General features: G+C 33.2%; 1 protein-coding gene across 2 annotated transcripts; it reads right to left on the bottom strand.

The window, feature by feature from the left end:
• Window positions 1-4,266: 4,266 nt before the first annotated feature.
• Window positions 4,267-21,639, bottom strand: LOC134686754 (steroid 17-alpha-hydroxylase/17,20 lyase-like). Of its 2 annotated transcripts, XM_063546486.1 has the most exons (11): window positions 21,356-21,639; window positions 20,713-20,861; window positions 19,975-20,052; window positions 18,887-18,985; window positions 18,205-18,298; window positions 17,067-17,222; window positions 15,995-16,206; window positions 9,643-9,771; window positions 9,125-9,229; window positions 7,226-7,360; window positions 4,267-6,813 (listed from the first exon to the last, which is right to left on the bottom strand). In XM_063546486.1, exons 2-11 carry the CDS (start codon window positions 20,858-20,860, stop codon window positions 6,461-6,463), a joined length of 1,509 nt encoding a protein of 502 aa, XP_063402556.1. In that variant the 5' UTR covers window position 20,861; window positions 21,356-21,639; the 3' UTR covers window positions 4,267-6,460. The 2 variants fall into 2 exon arrangements, with proteins under 2 accessions (XP_063402556.1, XP_063402557.1); XM_063546487.1 differs by lacking the exons at window positions 20,713-20,861; window positions 21,356-21,639 and adding an exon at window positions 20,552-20,581.
• Window positions 21,640-21,895: the final 256 nt, after the last annotated feature.

The raw sequence follows: 21,895 nt of genomic DNA, 5'->3' as shown, positions 1-21,895 counted from the left end.
TTAGAAGTGTTTGCAATCTATCTCTTTTCTACAGCTGACATATGAAATTCCACAAAAATTAGTAACTATTGAATGAGAGTTCTGATTTATTAGCTCGCATCTAATAGTTATTCTTTTTTGTGATAGTTTCATATATCAGCTGTAGAAAAGTTTTATTGGTCACAAATAAAACAGTTCACAACTATTCTAATACAAAGGACTAACTACGAATTTAGAAAAACAGAACTTTATAAAGAACATCTGAATACTTTTAAATCTCGATCTGTCTCTGAAATTCGTTCTATCTTTCAAAACATTTGACTTTAAAACCTTGTATACAGTTCCACCATTACTTATTTTGTTCATCGTATTTAACCGTATGGTTACTTAAGTGTTAACATCATACATTGAAAAATTATTACACCAGGGTTTTCGATATCACAAACTCGTCAACACATTTACTAAATTTTATCACCGGTATAAGGTGATAAGGAAATAATTCGTAAAGATAATTCAACATGCAGACATCTTATACGTTCAGGTATTTCACATCCAATCTTTTATGGTAATATTCTTTACAAAGCACAAAAATGTCAGTATTCATCTCAAAAGCTTACAAAACCCCTTAAACAGACTTATTAAGAATGGATGTAGTTACGATACTGTTGTCAGGTCACTAAAGATTGCATATTTTGGCTTTAATATTGATTCACTTATAGGGTCTTTGCATCGGAACTAAACACATTTATTAAAAAAAAAAAACAGTTGTTCGCATGACACGGGTTATGTTCTTCTCATATATTTTATGACAGTATGATACTAAACCCCTAACGGGAGGGATTGTGCCTGATATTCATATGATGAAGACATACTCTTTCAATCAGTTTAATTGACGTCTGGAGCTGGCATGATAGTTAACTGCTAGTAGTCTGTTGTTATTTATGGATTATTGTCACTTTATTTATTTTCTTTTGTTACATCTTTTGACATCGGACTCGGACTTCTCTTGAACTGAATTTTAATGTGCGTATTGTTATTCGATTACTTTTCTACATTGGCTAGAGGTATAGGGAGAGGGTTGAGATCTCATAAACATGTTTAACCCCGCCGCAATTTTGCGCCTCTCCCAAGTCAGGAGCCTCTGGCCTTTTGTTAGTCTTGTATGATTTTTAATTTTAGTTTCTTGTGTATAATTCGGAGTTTAGTATGACGTCCATTATCACTGTACTAGTATACATATTTTAGGGTCCAGCTGAAGGACACCTACGGGTGCGGGAATTCTCGCTACATTGAAGACCCATTGGTGGCCTTCGGTTGTTGTCTGCTCTATGGTCGGGTTGTTGTCGCTTTGACACATTCAACATTTCCTTTCTCAATTTTATTGGTATCTGGCGGATAGTTCAAAATCTCCGTTAATTTATAAAATTGACCTCACGTGAATTTGTATTTTCATGGCATTCACTTTTGATTCATAAACATGCCGAGAAAAACCCAAGTACTTTTCTGATCAGAGGGTCACAAATGCTGTCACTTTCTAATTTTTTTCATTGGAGCGTCACTGATCAGTCTTTTGTAGACAAAATGCGAGTCCGGCGCAAATACAAAATGTTAATCTTTGTATCTATAATGAGTTTATTTAAGTAATGACCTAATGAACGGCTTTAATCCTGTAATTGGTTTTTTAAATGGCATGCAAAAAAGGAGCGTCAATTTTGATGTGCAGACATTTTACGAAGAACCTAAGTTTGTTTTTTGAAGATGTGCTGCGTAGAATTTTCATTCACACATTGATATTTAGATTGATTGATTGTGGATCGCCTTACATTATATGCTGATCTAAGAAAAACATGATTGTAGATCTTGACAATTGCAAATGATGAAATATGTCATATGTTTTCTTATCTAAAACGTATATATTATGTTAAGGGATTTCCATGGCAAAAATAAAAAAGATAATAGAAATAAATTCACGGTATTATTTTAAGATTAATTGATTGTTTGTTGGTGTTTAACACCATTTTCTGCATTATTTGCTATATCTTGAAGTTTGCTTTATATTGATAGAGGAAGCAGGAGAAAACCCTCCACCTTTGTCAGAAAAACTGAAGGTGGTACCAAACACCTTGATTTAAATTAATTTGGCTCGTTTAATTTTCATAAAATTTTGTCAGAAATATTTACTTTGACCCTTTGACAAAAATATAAAGATTTCCAAAAATTTGAACCAACAAATTTATCAGAAAAATTACACTGGTTATATAGCAGTTTGACAAACACTAATTTTGATCATTGAGAAGCTTAATATTTCCTTAACAACTCAACGTAATTAAAACGTTTAGCTGATTTCACATAGTTATCTCCCTGTAAGGTTAGGTACAACCTTAAGATTGGGATCGAACGACCCTGGCACCTGTGTGTTCGAACTCACAACCTCCGTGTCAACATCAGGTTAGTAATGATGTAGGTGAACTACCAATTCCTTTTATTAGATACTAATAGTATGCAAAAACGTATAACAAAAATTTACCAGACAGCACCTGATGTCACAAACAAACAGCAACATACATTTAATTAAAGGAATAGCAATAGAAATTCAACAAAAGTTCAAATACGATTATTCTAGTACATATTCACTTGTGATATTTAGAACTACATATCATGGTTGTTCTGCAAAATTATTTGTTACTTTGATAACAGGATTGTCTGATATGAAATATTGTTCTAATTGTATACATGGTTATGATGGTATTTGTTCTTTTGTTAGATTTAAAACATAAACAAAGTACAACATTAATATTGTTTTGAATTATTCTACTAAATAAGCGTTTAGATTGGTGATCCATTCTTTGAAGATATAAAATCTTGCTCATAATAAAAAAAAAACCTTAGTAAGACCCCTCGACAATCGAACTCTTAAGGGGCTCTCGGGTCTAAATCAATTTTTTTAAATATAGATTTCGCTATTTTATTTCTTTAAATAAACTTTATCCTATACTTAATAGAAAATTAAATAAAAATATTGGGTCACCGTTCATTTAAGCTCACAATCTGCCTTTGAAAGAAGTATGCATTTTTGTTAAGGTACCTTTTTTCTGTCGAACTAATAGGAGAAAAAAAGGTAAAATCAAAATAAAAAAATAACTAAAGTAGAGAAATCGCATAAATTTTACAAATGTCTAGTTTTTTTTTTCAGTACAGTTCAATTAAAAAAATAATCAAAAATATGGGTCACCAATGAGTTAAAAAAAAGTTATTTCAATTTTTATACAAAAAAATGGCATTATTTCATCAAAGGGAGATAATTTGGAGCTTTTTCAATGATATATTCATTTGAAAAGTCATCTTCGGCCAAATAAATTTATGTTTTTGGGTTGATTTTTGTACCATATCATAAAGTAACAACTAATAGAATATTAAATAAAATTTGAAATGAAAAAACAAATGTTTCAATTTTTGCTGATTTTTTTGTACCCTCGAGCCCCTTTAAAGTGACCAGCAAAAGAGGTGATTTGATTGAAGAGAATAAACGAATCCTTGTTTTAGTTAACATCTTATGTTAGACTTCTTTTTTATAAATATTTAAGACTACCGGAAGAATCTTATAAATAGATCGAGATCACCAGAATTCTGCAGTCAGAATATCTTTACTAAGTAATATTCAAAACACATAACCCGGCAATAACGGATAAAAGCAATGAACAATAATCATTTTTAAGAATCACCATTTTTTTCTTGAAATCTTGGAGTGATTGATTGATTAATGTTTGCCTAACGTCCAGTGGCTAATATTTTTCATTCATTTAAAATTTCATTTCCGCAAATGTGTTGGTTAGTTTAAGTTAACAATGACATTAAAAGCACTTTTTAGGGAAGAGTTTCGTTAACATAAATTAAAGATGGTAGAATGAGTGGTCAGACACCTTCACAGAATTCAGCTTTCGACTATTTGTTTTTCTTTTTGTTGGGAAAGACTTAATGAACAGGTATTTGTTGCTATGCAATGAAACAGTGCATTAATTTCCCTCCAAATAGTTAATGAAGAGTTCATTGCCCAGTCACCCTCTTTTGAGATCTTTATTACTGAAAACTGTATAATTATGCTCTAGAAAGTATCGTGTGTTCTTATATGCTGGTATTTTTTCAAAAAAAGACAATGCCTTTTCACGGAACGGTTGTCAAATTTCGATACATCTTCTAACTTCAGAGTTCAAAACATATTAAATGACATCGTATATATGCATACGTGTATAAATACGGCATGGATAAAGAAAAATTAAAAAGAACATAGTGTATAAAATGTATAATCTAATGTCAAGTGAGAAAGGAGACTAAAGCATAAGGAATAGGAACTGTGCTCGTATTATAATTAGTCATTTAAAGTCACAGATGGGACTTTAAATACATGAAGTTCCGTCAGAAATAGAAAAGAAAAAAATGCACGAAATCATACTCATAAACTTATTTTAAAATAACAATAAAAAAAGGCCACGACAATGCTATGTGTAGTGCGTATAGTAAAACATTTTGCATATAGTAAAACATTTTCTGGTAAAAAACATCTTACATCGATTGGAGACTTACGACAGCTCTGAAAAATATCTCGTAATTTGTTTTGTTTTTGATAAAAAAACACATGAAAAATACATGTAAATATTTCATTTGATCGGTAAGCCTTAGAACCAGGTTTAACCCATCAATTATTCTTAATGTGTCCTGTACCAAGTCAGGATATGATAGTTGTTATCTAATTCAAGTAGTTCGTTTCTATGTATTCAGGTGTTTAGGTGTTGTTGGGTTTTGTTTTGTGCAGTTCAGGGTTCCTGTTGTTCCAATATTGTCCTCTCATAGTTGATGCATTTCCCTCGATTTTAGTTTAAAAAATAAATCAATAACACCCTGATTTATGACTTTTAACAGGAGTTTACTACTGTTGCCTAAAAAGTTATTTCTATAGGCGATAATTTCTTTTAATAAAGTATTGATAGATAAAAAAATAATATTTTAAAGTGCAACTTGCTACATGTACATGAAATAAATGTACAATATATTACAATTTAAAAAAATATGCAGTCAATATATATGTATAGATACATGTATACCAACCAGCCTGTAGATGCTTATATGATGCACTGTCATTTATGTACGAAAAATATAATAAATACATTTCAAAATCATTTAATTCTCATTATATCTGACGCTTAATTCTTTTTATTACATAAAATGTAGTTTCAGTATATCAGTTGTGTTTGATATTAAATGATAAAATAAAGATGAAAGTATCTTAATAATTATAATATAAAATCAATGATGCAAATATTTGATCAGGTACAGATACCATGGTATTGATCAGTAGATGAGGTAATTGCTTTCCAACTTTATACTTGTTTGGCCTTTAAAATATTTTTGATATGAGCGTCACTGATGAGTCTTATGCAGACGAAACGCGTGTCTGGTGTATCAAATTATGAGTCTAGTACCTGTGATAACACCACTGGGTCGATACCACTGCTGGTGTTCGTTCGTTATGAGGGTATAACCAACCAAATAGTCAGCACTTCGATGTTGACACGAATTTCAACTATATGGTCATTTAAAAAAATTATGTTTGCAAATACTCATCATAGTTATCAGGACTAAATTTTTTATATACGCCCGACGCGCGTTTCGTCTACAAAAGACTTATCAGTGACGCTCTAATCCAAAAAAGTTAAAAAGGCCAAATGAAGTACGAAGTTGAAGAGCATTGAGGACCAAAATTCCTAAACGGGTTGCCAAATCCAGCTAAGGTAATCTAACCCCGAGGTAAAAAAAGCCTTAGTATTTCAAAAATTCTAAATTCCGTAAACAGTTTATGTATCTATATAACCATATCAATGATAATTCATGTCAGCACAAAAAGTGCTGACTACTGGACTGGTGATACCCTCGGGGAAATGAATCTCAACAGCAGTGGCATCGACCCAGTGGTTGTAAATAAACTCATCATATATATCAGGACTTAATTTTGTATATACGAATTATCCAAAATACTAAGGATATTCTTATCCAGGGCATAGATTTAAATATTTTAATCTGAGCGTCACTGATGTGTCTTTATGTAGACGAAACGCGCGTATGGCGTATCAAATCAAAAGCCTAGTACTTTGTAACTATCTTAGCAACACTTAAACAAAAACATATTTAAAGTATGAAATAAAACAAATCTAAATAGTTCAATTAAATTATTTTAAACTGGGAGGTATCCGGTCGTTTTTTTACCGTTCACCTTTTACATTATAATAAAATTCATAAACATAAATGAATTACAATTAATATATATCTTTATTTTTATTCCTTATAAATATATTTTTTATTGGGGCCGGATCGACTTTAAATATGGGGCGGATCGACGTGGGGCCGGATCGACATGAAAGCGTTGTCTATATTTTTTTCTAAAAGTATAGAAATTGTTCAGAAAAAAAACATTCAATGTCAAGAGAGTTTATAAAACATTTCTTTCTTTAAGAATGACTGTATACGGAGCAGGAATTGCAACGAAACCAGATCCAGCTAGTTCTATTTCAGGATTGGTTCCTTCAGGTAAGGTTATCTTGAACTTCTGCATAATTGTTGCAAAAATCAGATGAAGTTCTGGTTTAGCAACAGATTCCCCTAAACATCCACGTCTGCCTGCTGAAAATGGTAACCAGCTGTCTTGTTTCTTACCAAGTTTTCCATTTTCGTCCAGGAAGCGTGTCGGATCAAATTTATTCACGTCTTTCCATTGGTTAGGATCATTGTGAAGTGCCCAGTGATTAATCACAACCGTTGTATCCTTTGGAACATCATACCCGCCTGGAAAAAAACATTGAATAATAGTAATATGCGGAGCAGTTCAAAGAGGTGAAATTTTACTTTGAATACATTTCTATGCAAACGTCTCACTTTTATGTTGTCAGAACATCGTAACTACCTGTAAAAGACAACGTAATACAATTTCCGCGGAACACTTTGTCTTGCCTGCAATTGTCGCTATCACTGCCAAACTTACCAGTAAAATAAATGCGCGTAAACGTAGTCTTTTTGTACGGGCAAATATAGTTAAAAATAACGCAAATGTAAAAGTAAAGCCACTCAAATTGGTAAAAGACTACCTCAACCATTGTTAAAGTCTGAATCAATCAAAATTTTAAAAAAAAGAGGAATGTCGAAATTGGTAAAAGACTGCCTACACCATTGTAAAAGTCTGATTAATTCAAATACTCACCAACTCGTGTGTCACAACGTGTACTATGGGGAATACCTAATGGAACAGCTGTACCAAGTCTCATGACTTCATGTAATGTAGCTTCTGTATAGCTGAGATTTTCTCTGTCTTTAACAGTTGGTAGTCTGTCTTTTCCTATTAAATATTTGATAGCTTTTTATTTGGGTATACAAAGCAAACTACAAACATTTGGTGTCAATAACTGTATTTTTCAGGGAGCTACATCAGAAACGGAATTTAAAAAAAGTCTTTCCATAAGTCAATATATTAAAAGAAATCATTGGAAGTTGATATCTTATAGTTCTTTTCTATATGTGTTACATTGTCGTTTTTTTTTTTGTACTTTAGTGTTTCTGTTGTTTTCCTCTTTTAGTTGATGTGTTTTACTCGGTTTAAGTTTGTTATCCGGATTTTGTTCTCTCGATCGATGTATGACTTACGAAAAGTGGTATACTACTGTTGACTTTTTTCATTATGTCAGTAAATACAATTTCTTGGACTATATTCGTCATTTAAAAGGTTAATTTCATGCCTTTTGTGTGTTTGGTATATGATTTAGTTTCAATGTAAAAGATATGAAATTTTGTCAATATAATGGCATTTTGTGCGACTGACATATAAGTCAGAGGTTTAATCCCCATTTTCTACAAATCAAAACTTATGTACAATTTAGGAATGTCACATTTGTTTTCTTTTCGATTATGGATTTTCCGTTTAAATTTTCCTTGGAGTAAGGTTTTTTGGATAGACGCATTCATTAACAAGATGATGGGATGAGGCATGTTAAAATGTCAGAATATTTTATCATACTTTCAAAATAACCTGTTGGAAAATTTGATATATGATTTTACTACCAAAATAAGTTTTATTTATACAAAAACATGCGTATAAAGTATGAATGAAAATGTTATTATGTGACAGAAGTAAAAATGTTCAGATATATCGAACACTTTAAATACAAATCTTGTTCATTCAAAGAATGACTGTAATATTTGTTCTGTCTATGGAGATATAAAATCAAAAATGTGGTGCACACTTTTAAATACCACTCTACGTTGCACAACATTTTTAAGGTTATTTAAAAAAGCCAGAATTTTATTTTACTGTCACTACTTATAATATCATTCTCTATTCCTTTTAAAGTAGTAAATCGTACAAAAACGTTGATGAAGTCACGGTAATATGACAAAATTGTATATATTAGCTGATAGACAAGAACAATCCGCCAATCAAATGATGTGTTACATGCAAAATCAAATTATCAAAAAAACAAATTAAAGCTTTCAAAATTCTCATCAAATCTACTAGGTTTATAATTTTGTTCGCCAGACACATTTTTTGGTTTACAAAAATATCAAAAGCGATGCCCAAATTAAAAAAGAGGAAAGTCCAAATAGAGTACGAAGTTGAAGCTTGTTGAGGGTCAATTTTTGTTATTACTCGATTTATTTCACTGGACTAGGCGGAGTTTAACCGGTTCATTTATACTTTAGTTTTCTATGTTGTGTCATGTGTTCTATTGTTTGTCTGTGTGTCTTCTTTCAATTTTAGCCAGGCGTTGTCAGTTTATTTTCGATTGATGAGTTTGACTGTCCCTTCAATATCTTTCGTTCCTCTTTTATAATAAACAAGTCCATCTATAGAAAGGTGCTTTATGATAAACTCATAAATGAGGTGTCCGGTCATTCTTTTGTAAATTCCTTTGATGACACTGATAGGTGATTAGAAATCAATAATAATTATAACGGTAATTATCCTTATCACACATATTTTTAGACAGATTGTCCGTATGCAAATTAAAACGTAAGCTCCGCCCGATCAGTTGAAATAACATTGGTAATAACAGTTTATTTAAAAACATGGCAAGAAAACGACACAAGCAAACTTAAAAGTACTCACCAACAACTCTGTCTATTTCTTCCTGAACTTTACTCTGGATATCTGGTAACCCAGCCATGTAACGTACCGCAAAGCGTAATGTTACTGTCGATGTTTCGATACCAGCTATAAAAATGTACATTTACAATAGATTATTTACAAATGATTAAAACAAAATTATGTAGACAAACAAGGTAAATTAATTGAGCATTTTGCGAGCATATAGTAATTGTAGGTTGCACTTGTGTTAAAATAGACAATGCAATTTCACATTAAATCACCTTTAATGGCTGAAACTGTGCCATTTGATTTGTACTTTGAAGTTTCTTAAAAATATATATCTTGGAATGTAAAGTTCACATTCCCTTCTTTTTGTTAAAAATCAAAATATAGAACTGTGTGGCATTTCTTCAACATTCATATGCCTCCTATAACATGTTTAACCTCTAATAGTAACACCATATTTATAAAAGAAAAAAACGCATTCAAATTTCTATTTCTCTAAGATTATAACAAAACTTTTATTCATTTCAACTCACCAGTAAAAATATCTTTTAAAGTTTGTCTAAGATGTGTGTCAGATAGCTTGGATAATATTTCCTCGTTCTCTTCTTGTTCTGCTTCTTTTCTTGCCAATATCAAGGAATCAGTAAAATCTCTGATATTGTCTGAAATCAGTAATGAGATCATTTCTTTTTATGTTAAGTTTTAAAAAAAAATACTCAAAACAACAAATGTGACAACCAGTGTTTACCAATCTATTGAAAGGAAAATTACATGTTTTTATCCATTAACAACATTCTCAACTCAATATGTTTTAGCTATTTTCTAGAACTATATTTAAAGTACACTCAGTATTATAAATAAAGATCAACAAGAAAATAATACAACAAGAATGTGTTCTTAGTACACGGATGCTCCACTCGCACTATCATTTTTCATGTTGAATGGACCGTGAAATTGCGTAATAAATGTAATTTGGCATTAAAATTAGAAAGATCATACCGTATAGGGAACATGTGTACTAAGTTTCAAGTTGTTTGGTCTTCAACTTCATCAAAAACTACCTTGACCAAAAACTTTAACCTGAAACTCCCACTTTCATTTTCTATGTTCAGTGGATTGTGAAATTGGGGTCAAAACTCTAATTTGGCTTTAAAATTAGAAAGATCATATCATAAGCAACAAGTGTACTAAGTTTCAAGTTGATTGAACTTCAGCTTCATCAAAAACTACCTTGACCAAAAACTTTAACCTGAAACTGCCACTTTCATTTTCTATGTTCAGTGGCCCGTGAAATTGGGAAAAAAGTGTAATTTGGCAATAAAATTAGAAAGATCATACCGTATAGGGAACATTTGTACTAAATTCAAGTTGTTTGGTCTTCAACTTCATCAAAAACTACCTTGACCAAAAACTTTAACCTGAAACTCCCACATTCATTTTCTATGTTCAGTGGACTGTGCAATTGGGATCAAAACTCTAATTTGACTTTATAATTAGAAAGATCATATCATAAGCAACAAGTGTACTAAGTTTCAAGTTGATTGGAATTCAGCTTCATCACAAACTACCTTGACCAAAAACTTTAACCTGAAGTTGGGCGAACGGACGCACAGACGAACGAACGAACGGACGGACGGACGGACGGACGGACGAACAAACGAACGAACGAACGAACGGAGACACAGACCAGAAAACATAATACCCCTCTACTCTCGTAGGTGGGGCATAAAAACAAAAACAGGTTAAACATATGAAGGATAAACAAAGATTTTAACCCAACATTAGTGTCCATACAAGAAATCAAACTCTACAACATCTTAATAAGTAGAATAAAAAAGGCACATTCAAATTTGAAAATAAAATTGATTAAGTAGTTTTTCATGTAGAAATTGTAGATAAAAGTGATGACACTGCATCAGAACCTGTGTTTTCCCTAAGTGTATGTGTTTTCCTGTGAAGTGTTTTTGTACATAAGTTTGTTATTTGACTTTTGATTTGATTTTGGATTTTGCCACATGATTGAGGACTTAATGTCTGCTTTTAATTTCTTTGGAGTTTTGTATTTTTATTATTTTACTTTTTGTTCTTTCTTTGATCTCGGTGTTTCATTTTTCATTAGACCTTATTACTATGTACTTTTTAACATGTTGAAGGAGGAAGACATGAGTTCAGGGAGATAACTCTTTAAATCAGTTATGTGTTTGTAAAAGTCAAGTTTCGCCAATGAATTTTAAGCATTTACCTGAAACAGATTGGAAATAATCTATGTATCCAAGAAGCTTAGAACATATTTATGAAAATGGCTGACACAAACGTACTGATGATTTTAAGAGTTATTTCCCTTAACCTAGGTCTACCTCCTTAAGGTGTATTGATTTTTGTGAATTCCATTGGTGGTATACTGTTATAAAAGTAAAACACATCAATACGGTTATGTGCAAGGAACCAGTGTAAAAGAGGGACGAAAGATACCAAAGGGAAGTCTTGTTGGCTCACCACGCATATAGATTAGCAGCTGTGTCCAGTAAACACATCAATACAGTTATGTGAAAGGAACCAGTGTAATAGTGGGGAGTCTAGTTGGCTGAACGCGCATATAGATTAGCAGCTGTGTCCAGTAAACACATCAATACAGTTATGTGAAAGGAACCAGTGTAAAAGAGGGGAGTCTTGTTGGCTGACCACGCATATAGATTAGCAGCTGTGTCCATTAAACACATCAATACGGTTATGTGAAAGGAACCAGTGTAAAAGAGGGGAGTCTTGTTGGCTGACCACGCATATAGATTAGCAGTTGTGTCCAGTAAACACATCAATACAGTAATGTGAAAGGAACCAGTGTAAAAGTGGGGAGTCTAGTTGGCTGAGCACGCATATAGATTAGCAGCTGTGTCCAGTAAACACATCAATACGGTTATGTGAAAGGAACCAGTGTAAAAGTAGGGAGTCTAGTTGGCTGAGCACGCATATAGATTAGCAGCTGTGTCCAGTAAACACATCAATACGGTTATGTGAAAGGAACCAGTGTAAAAGTAGGGGGTCTAGTTGGCTGAGCACGCATATAGATTAGCAGCTGTGTCCAGTAAACACATCAATACGGTTATGTGAAAGGAACCAGTGTAAAAGTAAGGGAGTCTAGTTGGCTTACCACGCATATATATTAGCAGCTGTGTCCAGTAAACACATCAATACGGTTATGTGCAAGGAACCAGTGTAAAAGTAGGGAGTCTAGTTGGCTGACCACGCATATAGATTAGCAGCTGTGTCCATTAAACACATCAATACGGTTATGTGAAAGGAACCAGTGTAAAAGAGGGGAGTCTTGTTGGCTGACCACGCATATAGATTAGCAGTTGTGTCCAGTAAACACATCAATACAGTAATGTGAAAGGAACCAGTGTAAAAGTGGGGAGTCTAGTTGGCTGAGCACGCATATAGATTAGCAGCTGTGTCCAGTAAACACATCAATACGGTTATGTGAAAGGAACCAGTGTAAAAGTAGGGAGTCTAGTTGGCTGAGCACGCATATAGATTAGCAGCTGTGTCCAGTAAACACATCAATACGGTTATGTGAAAGGAACCAGTGTAAAAGTAGGGGGTCTAGTTGGCTGAGCACGCATATAGATTAGCAGCTGTGTCCAGTAAACACATCAATACGGTTATGTGAAAGGAACCAGTGTAAAAGTAAGGGAGTCTAGTTGGCTTACCACGCATATATATTAGCAGCTGTGTCCAGTAAACACATCAATACGGTTATGTGCAAGGAACCAGTGTAAAAGTAGGGAGTCTAGTTGGCTGACCACGCATATAGATTAGCAGCTGTGTCCAGTAAACACATCAATACGGTTATGTGAAAGGAACCAGTGTAAAAGTAGGGAGTCTAGTTGGCTGAGCACGCATATAGATTAGCAGCTGTGTCCAGTAAACACATCAATACGGTTATGTGAAAGGAACCAGTGTAAAAGCAGGGAGTCTTGTTGGCTCACCACGCATATAGATTAGCAGCTGTGTCCAATAAACACATCAATACGGTTATGTGAAAGGAACCAGTGTAAAAGTGGGGAGTCTAGTTGGCTGACCAAGCATATAGATTAGCAGCTGTGTCCAGTAAACACATCAATACAGTTATGTGAAAGGAACCAGTGTAAAAGTGGGGGGGTCTAGTTGGCTGAGCACGCATAAAGATTAGCAGCTGTGTCCAGTAAACACATCAATACGGTTATGTGAAAGGAACCAGTGTAAAAATAGGCAGTCTAGTTGGCTGAGCACGCATATAGATTAGCAGCTGTGTCCAGTAAACACATCAATACGGTTATGTGCAAGGAACCAGTGTAAAAGTAGGGAGTCTAGTTGGCTGAACACGCATATAGATTAGCAGCTGTGTCCAGTAAACACATCAATACGGTTATGTGAAAGGAACCAGTGTAAAAATAGGCAGTCTAGTTGGCTGAGCACGCATATAGATTAGCAGCTGTGTCCAGTAAACACATCAATACGGTTATGTGCAAGGAACCAGTGTAAAAGTAGGGAGTCTAGTTGGCTGAACACGCATATAGATTAGCAGCTGTGTCCAGTAAACACATCAATACGGTTATGTGAAAGGAACCAGTGTAAAAGTAAGGGGGTCTAGTTGGCTGAGCACGCATATAGATTAGCAGCTGTGTAGATTAAACACATCAATACAGTTATGTGAAAGGAACCAGTGTAAAAGTAGGGAGTCTAGTTGGCTGATCACGCATATAGATTAGCAGCTGTGTCCAGTAAACACATCAATACGGTGATGTGAAAGGAACCAGTGTAAAAGTAGAGAGTCTAGTTGGCTGAGCACGCATATAGATTAGCAGCTGTGTCCAGTAAACACATCAATACGGTTATGTGCAAGGAACCAGTGTAAAAGTAGGGAGTCTAGTTGGCTGAACACGCATATAGATTAGCAGCTGTGTCCAGTAAACACATCAATACGGTTATGTGAAAGGAACCAGTGTAAAAGTAAGGGGGTCTAGTTGGCTGAGCACGCATATAGATTAGCAGCTGTGTAGATTAAACACATCAATACAGTTATGTGAAAGGAACCAGTGTAAAAGTAGGGAGTCTAGTTGGCTGATCACGCATATAGATTAGCAGCTGTGTCCAGTAAACACATCAATACGGTGATGTGAAAGGAACCAGTGTAAAAGTAGAGAGTCTAGTTGGCTGAGCACGCATATAGATTAGCAGCTGTGTCCAGTAAACACATCAATACGGTTATGTGCAAGGAACCAGTGTAAAAGAGGGGAGTCTTGTTGGCTGATCACGCATATAGATTAGCAGCTGTGTCCAGTAAACACATCAATACGGTGATGTGAAAGGAACCAGTGTAAAAGTAGAGAGTCTAGTTGGCTGAGCACGCATATAGATTAGCAGCTGTGTCCAGTAAACACATCAATACGGTTATGTGAAAGGAACCAGTGTAAAAGTAGGGAGTCTAGTTGGCTGAGCACGCATATAGATTAGCAGCTGTGTCCAGTAAACACATCAATACGGTTATGTGAAGGAACCAGTGTAAAAGTAGGGAGTCTTGTTGGCTCACCACGCATATAGATTAGCAGCTGTGTCCAGTAAACACATCAATACGGTTATGTGAAAGGAACCAGTGTAAAAGTAGGGAGTCTAGTTGGCTGACCACGCATATAGATTAGCAGCTGTGTCCAGTAAACACACCAATACGGTTATGTGAAAGGAACCAGTGTAAAAGTAGGGAGTCTAGTTGGCTGAGCGCGCATAAAGATTAGCAGCTGTGTCCAGTAAACACATCAATACGGTTATGTGAAAGGAACCAGTGTAAAAGTAGGGAGTCTAGTTGGCTGACCACGCATATAGATTAGTAGCTGTGTCCAATAAACACATCAATACGGTTATGTGAAAGGAACCAGTGTAAAAGTAGGGAGTCTTGTTGGCTGAGCATGCATAAAGATTAGCAGCTGTGTCCAGTAAACACATCAATACGGTTATGTGAAAGGAACCAGTGTAAAAGTAGGGAGTCTAGTTGGCTGACCACGCATATAGATTTTCAGCTGTGTCCAGTCAGAATTAGAAAATTAACGTAATGTCTCATGTTAGTTGAGTGCCTGTCTCTCTTGAAGTAAAATATCGTAACTCATCCTTCATTCCTTAGGTGGGTCCATAGATTGCATGTTGCAATACTTTACAATAACAATAATCATCTGGTTTGTTCTTTAAAACCCCGGATATGAGACAGAAGAATCAAGTGGAGAAAATTTGAAGACAAGCTGTCAACAGATGTCGCTCAGTTCAAATCTCCAGCCCTTTAATCCAGTCGTCGCATCTCGCGGAACAAACACTAATTATCTATTGTTATTTTAATTTGCTATTACTCTCAACATAAATGAAATTATTGCCACTGAACAAAAATCAGTAAATCAAAAAATAAAACAAATGCTAATATGTATATAATACAAGTGAGAGGTTAAGCTAGCTATAAAACCAGGTTTTAATCAACCATTTTCTACATACAAAATTGGTTGTACTAAGTCAGGAATAAGACAGTTGGTATCCATTAATTTGGTGGAGTTAAGCTTTTCATTTTTGCCATTCAATTAAGGACTGTTCATTTTGAATTTTCCTCTTCGTTCGATATTTTTGTGATGACACAAGTTTCTACAATAAAGTGCACAGGTAAAGATTTAAAATTTACTTTTTAATAATGTGAAATTGAGTTCAAGTGATTTCATCGTCAAGACTGAATTTGTGAAAATATAATATAGTAATTCTTTATTGCCCTCTTAATTGGTATTGTTTTCTCCCTTTATAGCTAAGTTATATATCATCAAAATCACAGTTGCAAGTATTAATTGTTGTATAAACACATCAAACCTGTTGACATACCTAAATCAAACGTTTCTTCATGTTCTTCGAATTTTCTTTTGATGATAGAGATGAGCTCATTATTCATGTTGTTGGTTGTTCTGTACTTATAAGTTGTCCATATTTTAAACATGATGGGGAACATATCTTCAAAAAAACCATTTCCTGAGATTTCATTTATTTTCTTGCTAAGTTTCATAAACTTCATAAAATCTGGATCATCTACTTCAACACTGAAAAAAGTCAATAGATAAATAACAATTACAGCCTTAGCTAGATGAAATTGGGATAGATGTTGTTTTAGACTTTCATTTATATTTTAGAGAAAAAAAATCCGCTTCCTGCATACCAACAAAAAAACTCTGAATCATTTAATTCAACACTGAAAAACGTTGATAAGGTAAACATAAGGTTAACAACGTTTACAAGTATATGAATTCGGATAAATATTTCTTTTTAAACTTCATTTATATACGTGTAACACTAATTAGCTACCAGCATACCAACAAAGTAACTATTCATTATCACTGAACTAGTGCACATTTTTATATATGGGCCATCTGAAGCATGACTCAGATTTTCTCGCTGTATAGAAGACCCATTTGTCGACTTCGGTTGTTTTCCGCTCTTTGGTCGGGTTGTTGTCTCTTTGCCACTTGCAGCATCTCCATTTTCATTTCAAGGGATATAATGTGCTCGAATCGTATGCTTTTCAATCTTTCCTAATTTACAAAATCAATGCTAAATCTAACAAATTGAACTTTGAGTTTTTAATGGTCTTCAAATTCGTACTTTATATTTTGAACCTTTCTAATTCGAGCGTCACTGAGTCTGATGAGTCTTGCGTACAAAATTGTACGCCCGGTATCTATGATGACTTATAAAAAAAAAATTGCCAAAGGCTTGTTTATCATTAAATTGAAACTGAGTATCACGAGTTGCAATTCTCAATTTTTATGAAAACTATAAACCTCTGCAAAAAAGGTAATCTATTGAATTCAAATGTTTTACAGTCTGGAGCTTTTTTTTATTGAACTGCGCACGTTGGCATTCTAAAATGACAAAATAAACTGTATATAAATTTACTGGTTACCTTTTGCCGAAACACACACCATTAAGAATATTGAACACCATTAAATCTATGTAATTTTCTGGGTTAAATGCTCCATTTTCTTTTGCCATTAAAGGTAAACATAATTTCATTGAAGCATGTAAAATTTCCTCTAAACGGTTTCCTGCCATATACTGCCTACAAAATAATAAGTGTTTATTTTTCTTATTATAACTGTTGTCTACTTTGTGCAATAACCGGAATCAATGATTGTAATGTGTTGTCTGTCTTAAACGCTGCCATTATCTTGATAACCATCAAAGAGATCAGGTGCATAACGGAAACCAATCTAAATGAGAGAGAACGACAAAAATCGACACTACTAGTATACAACTTTTAAGGCCATAATCACTAATTGGTTGATAGAAAGGTTATATTCATATAGCAACCCAATAGCAATATGCGTCCGATGTTTTAGATATTCAGATATAATTTGGGGGGTTTCCATACATAATCTTTACAAAATCTGGCAATGTGAAAAAAGCACAGTGACCCATACTTTTTGATAATTGTTTAAAAAAAGAAGCATGACATAAACTTCATTTTGACAAATTTTCAAAATAACCTATGGATTTAAATTAAGAAGCCCCCCCCCCTTTCACCACCTACCTTAACTTTCTAAATGCAGATATGTATATCAAATGGAATTACCAGTAACAATACTACCAGATTGGAATGATATTCTTAGTGCCTGAACACTGAAGGCTGAGGATTGCTTTAATTTTGCAGAAGAAAGTAATATTAAACATTGCAGTGTAAAGAAATATGTGAATTGTCAAATGAAGATAACTCAAATCAAGAAGATTACTTTAACAATGAAACATTGATATTTTAGAACGGATATTAGATTTTTCTGCACCTTGAACAAGTTATGTAATTTACTTGACAATATAACATTATTTTGTTACTTGAATATCTGACCAAATATTCCGATTTTAAATGTTCTGGAAATGTTCATGGATAGGATGTTGAGAATGTTATGATTAGTGCACTATATTTAGCGTATCTCAAAAGTAGTGATAAACCTCGGAAGAATAGTTATCAAGTCAGTACCATAGGATTTTGATTGCATTTAATACAAAAAAAACTATTTACAAGATTCAAATAATCAAATTCCTACCTTAATGCCTTTACAGCAATTTTTCTGTGCAGTTTCCATGTTGGTGTATATTTAGCAAAAACTATATCTTTACTTCCCTCCGTTAACATGTGATCTGAAAGCGAAATTTCTCACGGATAAAAGATATAATACTTTTACCATGATTTAAACTGATATACATTTAAAACGAGTACATGAACTGCACTTTTTTTTAATTGGCATTAGGTTTTATCATGTACGAAAATTATTTGCACAAATTTTATAAAAATGAAATTTTCAAAATAAATAGAATAAATGTCTCATGTTTCTACCTCTATTATCTCTTAAAGCAGCACACGAAGGTATGTTTTTATTACAGATTTGAATTGCTACATATGTGAAATGCAAATGTTCGTAAAATATTTATCATGATATCACAACTGTATCGCAGTATGCCCTTATCGTCCGGCTGATTGCTGAAAAAAATTGTGGGTTTGATGATAAGAGTACAAAATTTGGCATGGTAGTAGTTATTGGTATTTCAAAACATATAAGCTATAAACCCACCTTGCATTTTCAATATGGCGGCTTTTTCCAAAATGGTGGTCATAAAATACCAAAATCTGCATATATAACTTATATAAGGTCCGATTCTGGGGCAAAATTATGTATGACAGTATCTGGTCTATGTATATATGTATGACAATATCTAGTCTACACATACCTGAATGATAGAATGGTCTGTCAGCAAAATCAGCTTTGCTTTTGACCAATGCTTCTGTGACGCTTTTGATATCGTTTAAAACAACCATATGATCAGATCCTGTAAAAATAGATTTCTGTACATAGTTGTCATTTTTTTTCTTACCCAATAGAAAAATAAGGGTGTTATATGTGATAATATTTAACAGGAATAAACATTTGAGTTATCATCAAAGACGTCCTGCACAATTCTACGATGTATCCTTTGTATCTTTTGTTTTTTATTTGGGAATCTATTTCCAACTTGATTCAAGTTTTTTGTATGTTTATCTAATATTTTGTGTTTGTAGTGTTATGTTCGCCTACTTTTTCAATATAATTTTTTTCATTTTGGAAATTAGAAAATATATTTTTTTTGCAAAATTTGATGAATCCTTTTATCTTAAATTGGCATATTCTTTTCTTTTCCTATTTAGAGACATTGAAAACCCATTGGTGGCCTTGTGTTGTTTTCTGCTCTATAATCGGGTTGTTTTCTCTTTGACAAATTCTCCATTTCCTTTTATGATTTTACAATTTGTCATTATTCTACCATGTTCTGATGTTCTAAATCCCATTAGTTTTTTTCAAACTATATTAATTCGAAACATCGATTTTTAACATGTTTGTGTTATTAAAAACTTGAAAAAAATGAAATAAAATATACAGGTATACATATAAATTTTCAAATTATATCTATAAACAGAGTGTCGCCAATTTCTCCTTAAATGACACTAGTTTAACCTAGCTATTTCGAGCTCTTGATTTTCCTAAAGCAAATTGCATTGAGTGTGTTGTTAAAAGGTAATATCATTGGTTAGCTTGCTTGCTTACTGAACCGTGGAGTCATTATACGGTTAGGTATACTACCCTCTTTTCGGAGTAATCTAGTCCTACAGACAGATGGATTTGTTATCTGTCGGACTAGTCTACTCTTAAAGGAGGATAGTTTACCTAGCCTAATTATATCTTCACGGTTCAGCAAGCTAATCAACAATGATCAAAGATATTTACTTTATCTACACACTAAATGCATTTTGATGTAATATCTCTCCAACTATGTTTACTTACCTGCACTAACAGTAAACACTGGTCCATACTTTTTCACATATTTTACAAATATTTCATGTAGAAATTTGGCTTGGATAACTAAAATTGAAGAAATTACGCATTTATCTAAATTATACAAACAAGTAAACCAAAATATTTAATACCTAGAAAAAAACGGTCTTACTTGGGCAGAAAATAGAAATACTTCGGCACAAACCACAATAAATTAGACAGAAAACACAATTACTTGGACAGAAAAAACACACACTTATACAGAAAATACAAATACGTATACAGAAAACAAATTAAATCTAATAAAAATAGTTATGGAAAGGGGACATATTAAGAATCGTGCTGACTGAAAACCAGTTAACAAGCAGGTAAAATGTTAAGTAGGAAATAAAGTCTGATAATGAAATATTTTTTTTCAAATGAGAAAATAGTTTTATTTCAATCGGTCTGGTAAGAGGAAACATATCTTTTTAAAGCCTTTAAGCAACAAGTCACTTAATTGGCATACTAGTACTAGCTGTTTGTTATATTGAGCATACATTTTACATTCATAACTTCTCATCAAAGGCCAATAAAATGGTATTACCTTCATAACTTCCAATCAGAGGCCAGCAAAATGTTATAACCTTCATAAGTTTCAATCAGAGGCCAAATAAATGGTATTACCTTCATAACTTCCAATCAGAGGCCATAAAAACGTTATTACCTTCAAAACTTCTAATCAGAGGCCATACAAAATGTTATTACCTTCATAACTTCCAATCAGAGGCCAGCAAAATGGTCCTGGAGGGAGATTATACTTCCATCTTTGTCTGAGTTTGTATACAATAAGTACAACTACTACACCAACTAGAACTGTCTGGATATTCACTGTTGATATAACTGAATTCAACATTCTGTCAGTACAGGTATATGAAAATACAATTAAAGGTATAAAGGTTTAAACTTTAATGTTAATTGTACGATTCTTACTTATAAGCAATTACATGTTTTTTGGGGAATTTTGATTGTAGCTCTGAACAGGGTACAAATTTAACCTGTTCTTTATTTGAAACAAAAATGCATTCTGCAAAATTAAAATAAATTGCCAATTTAACAAAGACTAATAGGGGAAAACTCCTGAATGACAAGTATGCGTTAAATCTGTCTGCCATGTGATATTGAAACTTTCATTATCAGTTGACGGTCGGAAACTTGTCTAGCATATATATGTTTATCTGGTCCAAAAAAGTGATTATGCCATTTTATCTTTTAGGAGGTAGATATATGCATGTAATATTTGCCACTGGGGTTAATCATGTTAATTGGAGGCAACCATTTATAAATTAACCTGACATCATTGTTCTAGGTAATATATATAATAGTTATTAAAAAAATAATTTCCATTTACCTTCTCTGGTTCGCAGCTCGATAATATTTTTTTAACTCCAGGAAGGATTCCTTGCTGTAGATCGATAATACACGTTCCGGCAAAAACACAATATGTATGTAGATATTTATACGTTTAATTTTATAATAAACTCATCAAATATTCCGTTATTTATATATAATTGTGTCAGTGCATTGTGCAGTGTTCAGTACATGTGTAGCCTGTGTAAATATTTGTCATCAACTGTATGCATATGACTAGAATTGGACTAACCGGGGTTACGAATTAGAACGGTTTAACTGATGGTACGATACGAGATGTTTTTAAATATACACACACTGTTTGAGTACATACATACTAAAAATATCTCGTCTCGTACCAGTGCTTTTAACATGTCTAATGTCCTTTTTAATCATATTCGTATTTATGTATAATCTTATGTATTTGTGTGCAATCTGACGAAAGCTCTTTTACATGCCTTTAATGAATCTTTAATTGGAAATAAAATATTTTTATTTTTAGTCATGCAACTTTTAAACGAAGTGTAAATAAGACGAGTTG

Source organism: Mytilus trossulus, chromosome 10, assembly GCF_036588685.1.
Source record: "Mytilus trossulus isolate FHL-02 chromosome 10, PNRI_Mtr1.1.1.hap1, whole genome shotgun sequence".
Lineage (NCBI taxonomy): Eukaryota > Metazoa > Mollusca > Bivalvia > Mytilida > Mytilidae > Mytilus > Mytilus trossulus.
Note: the sequence above shows the minus strand (reverse complement) of the source record. Positions and strands in the feature narration are given on the sequence as shown.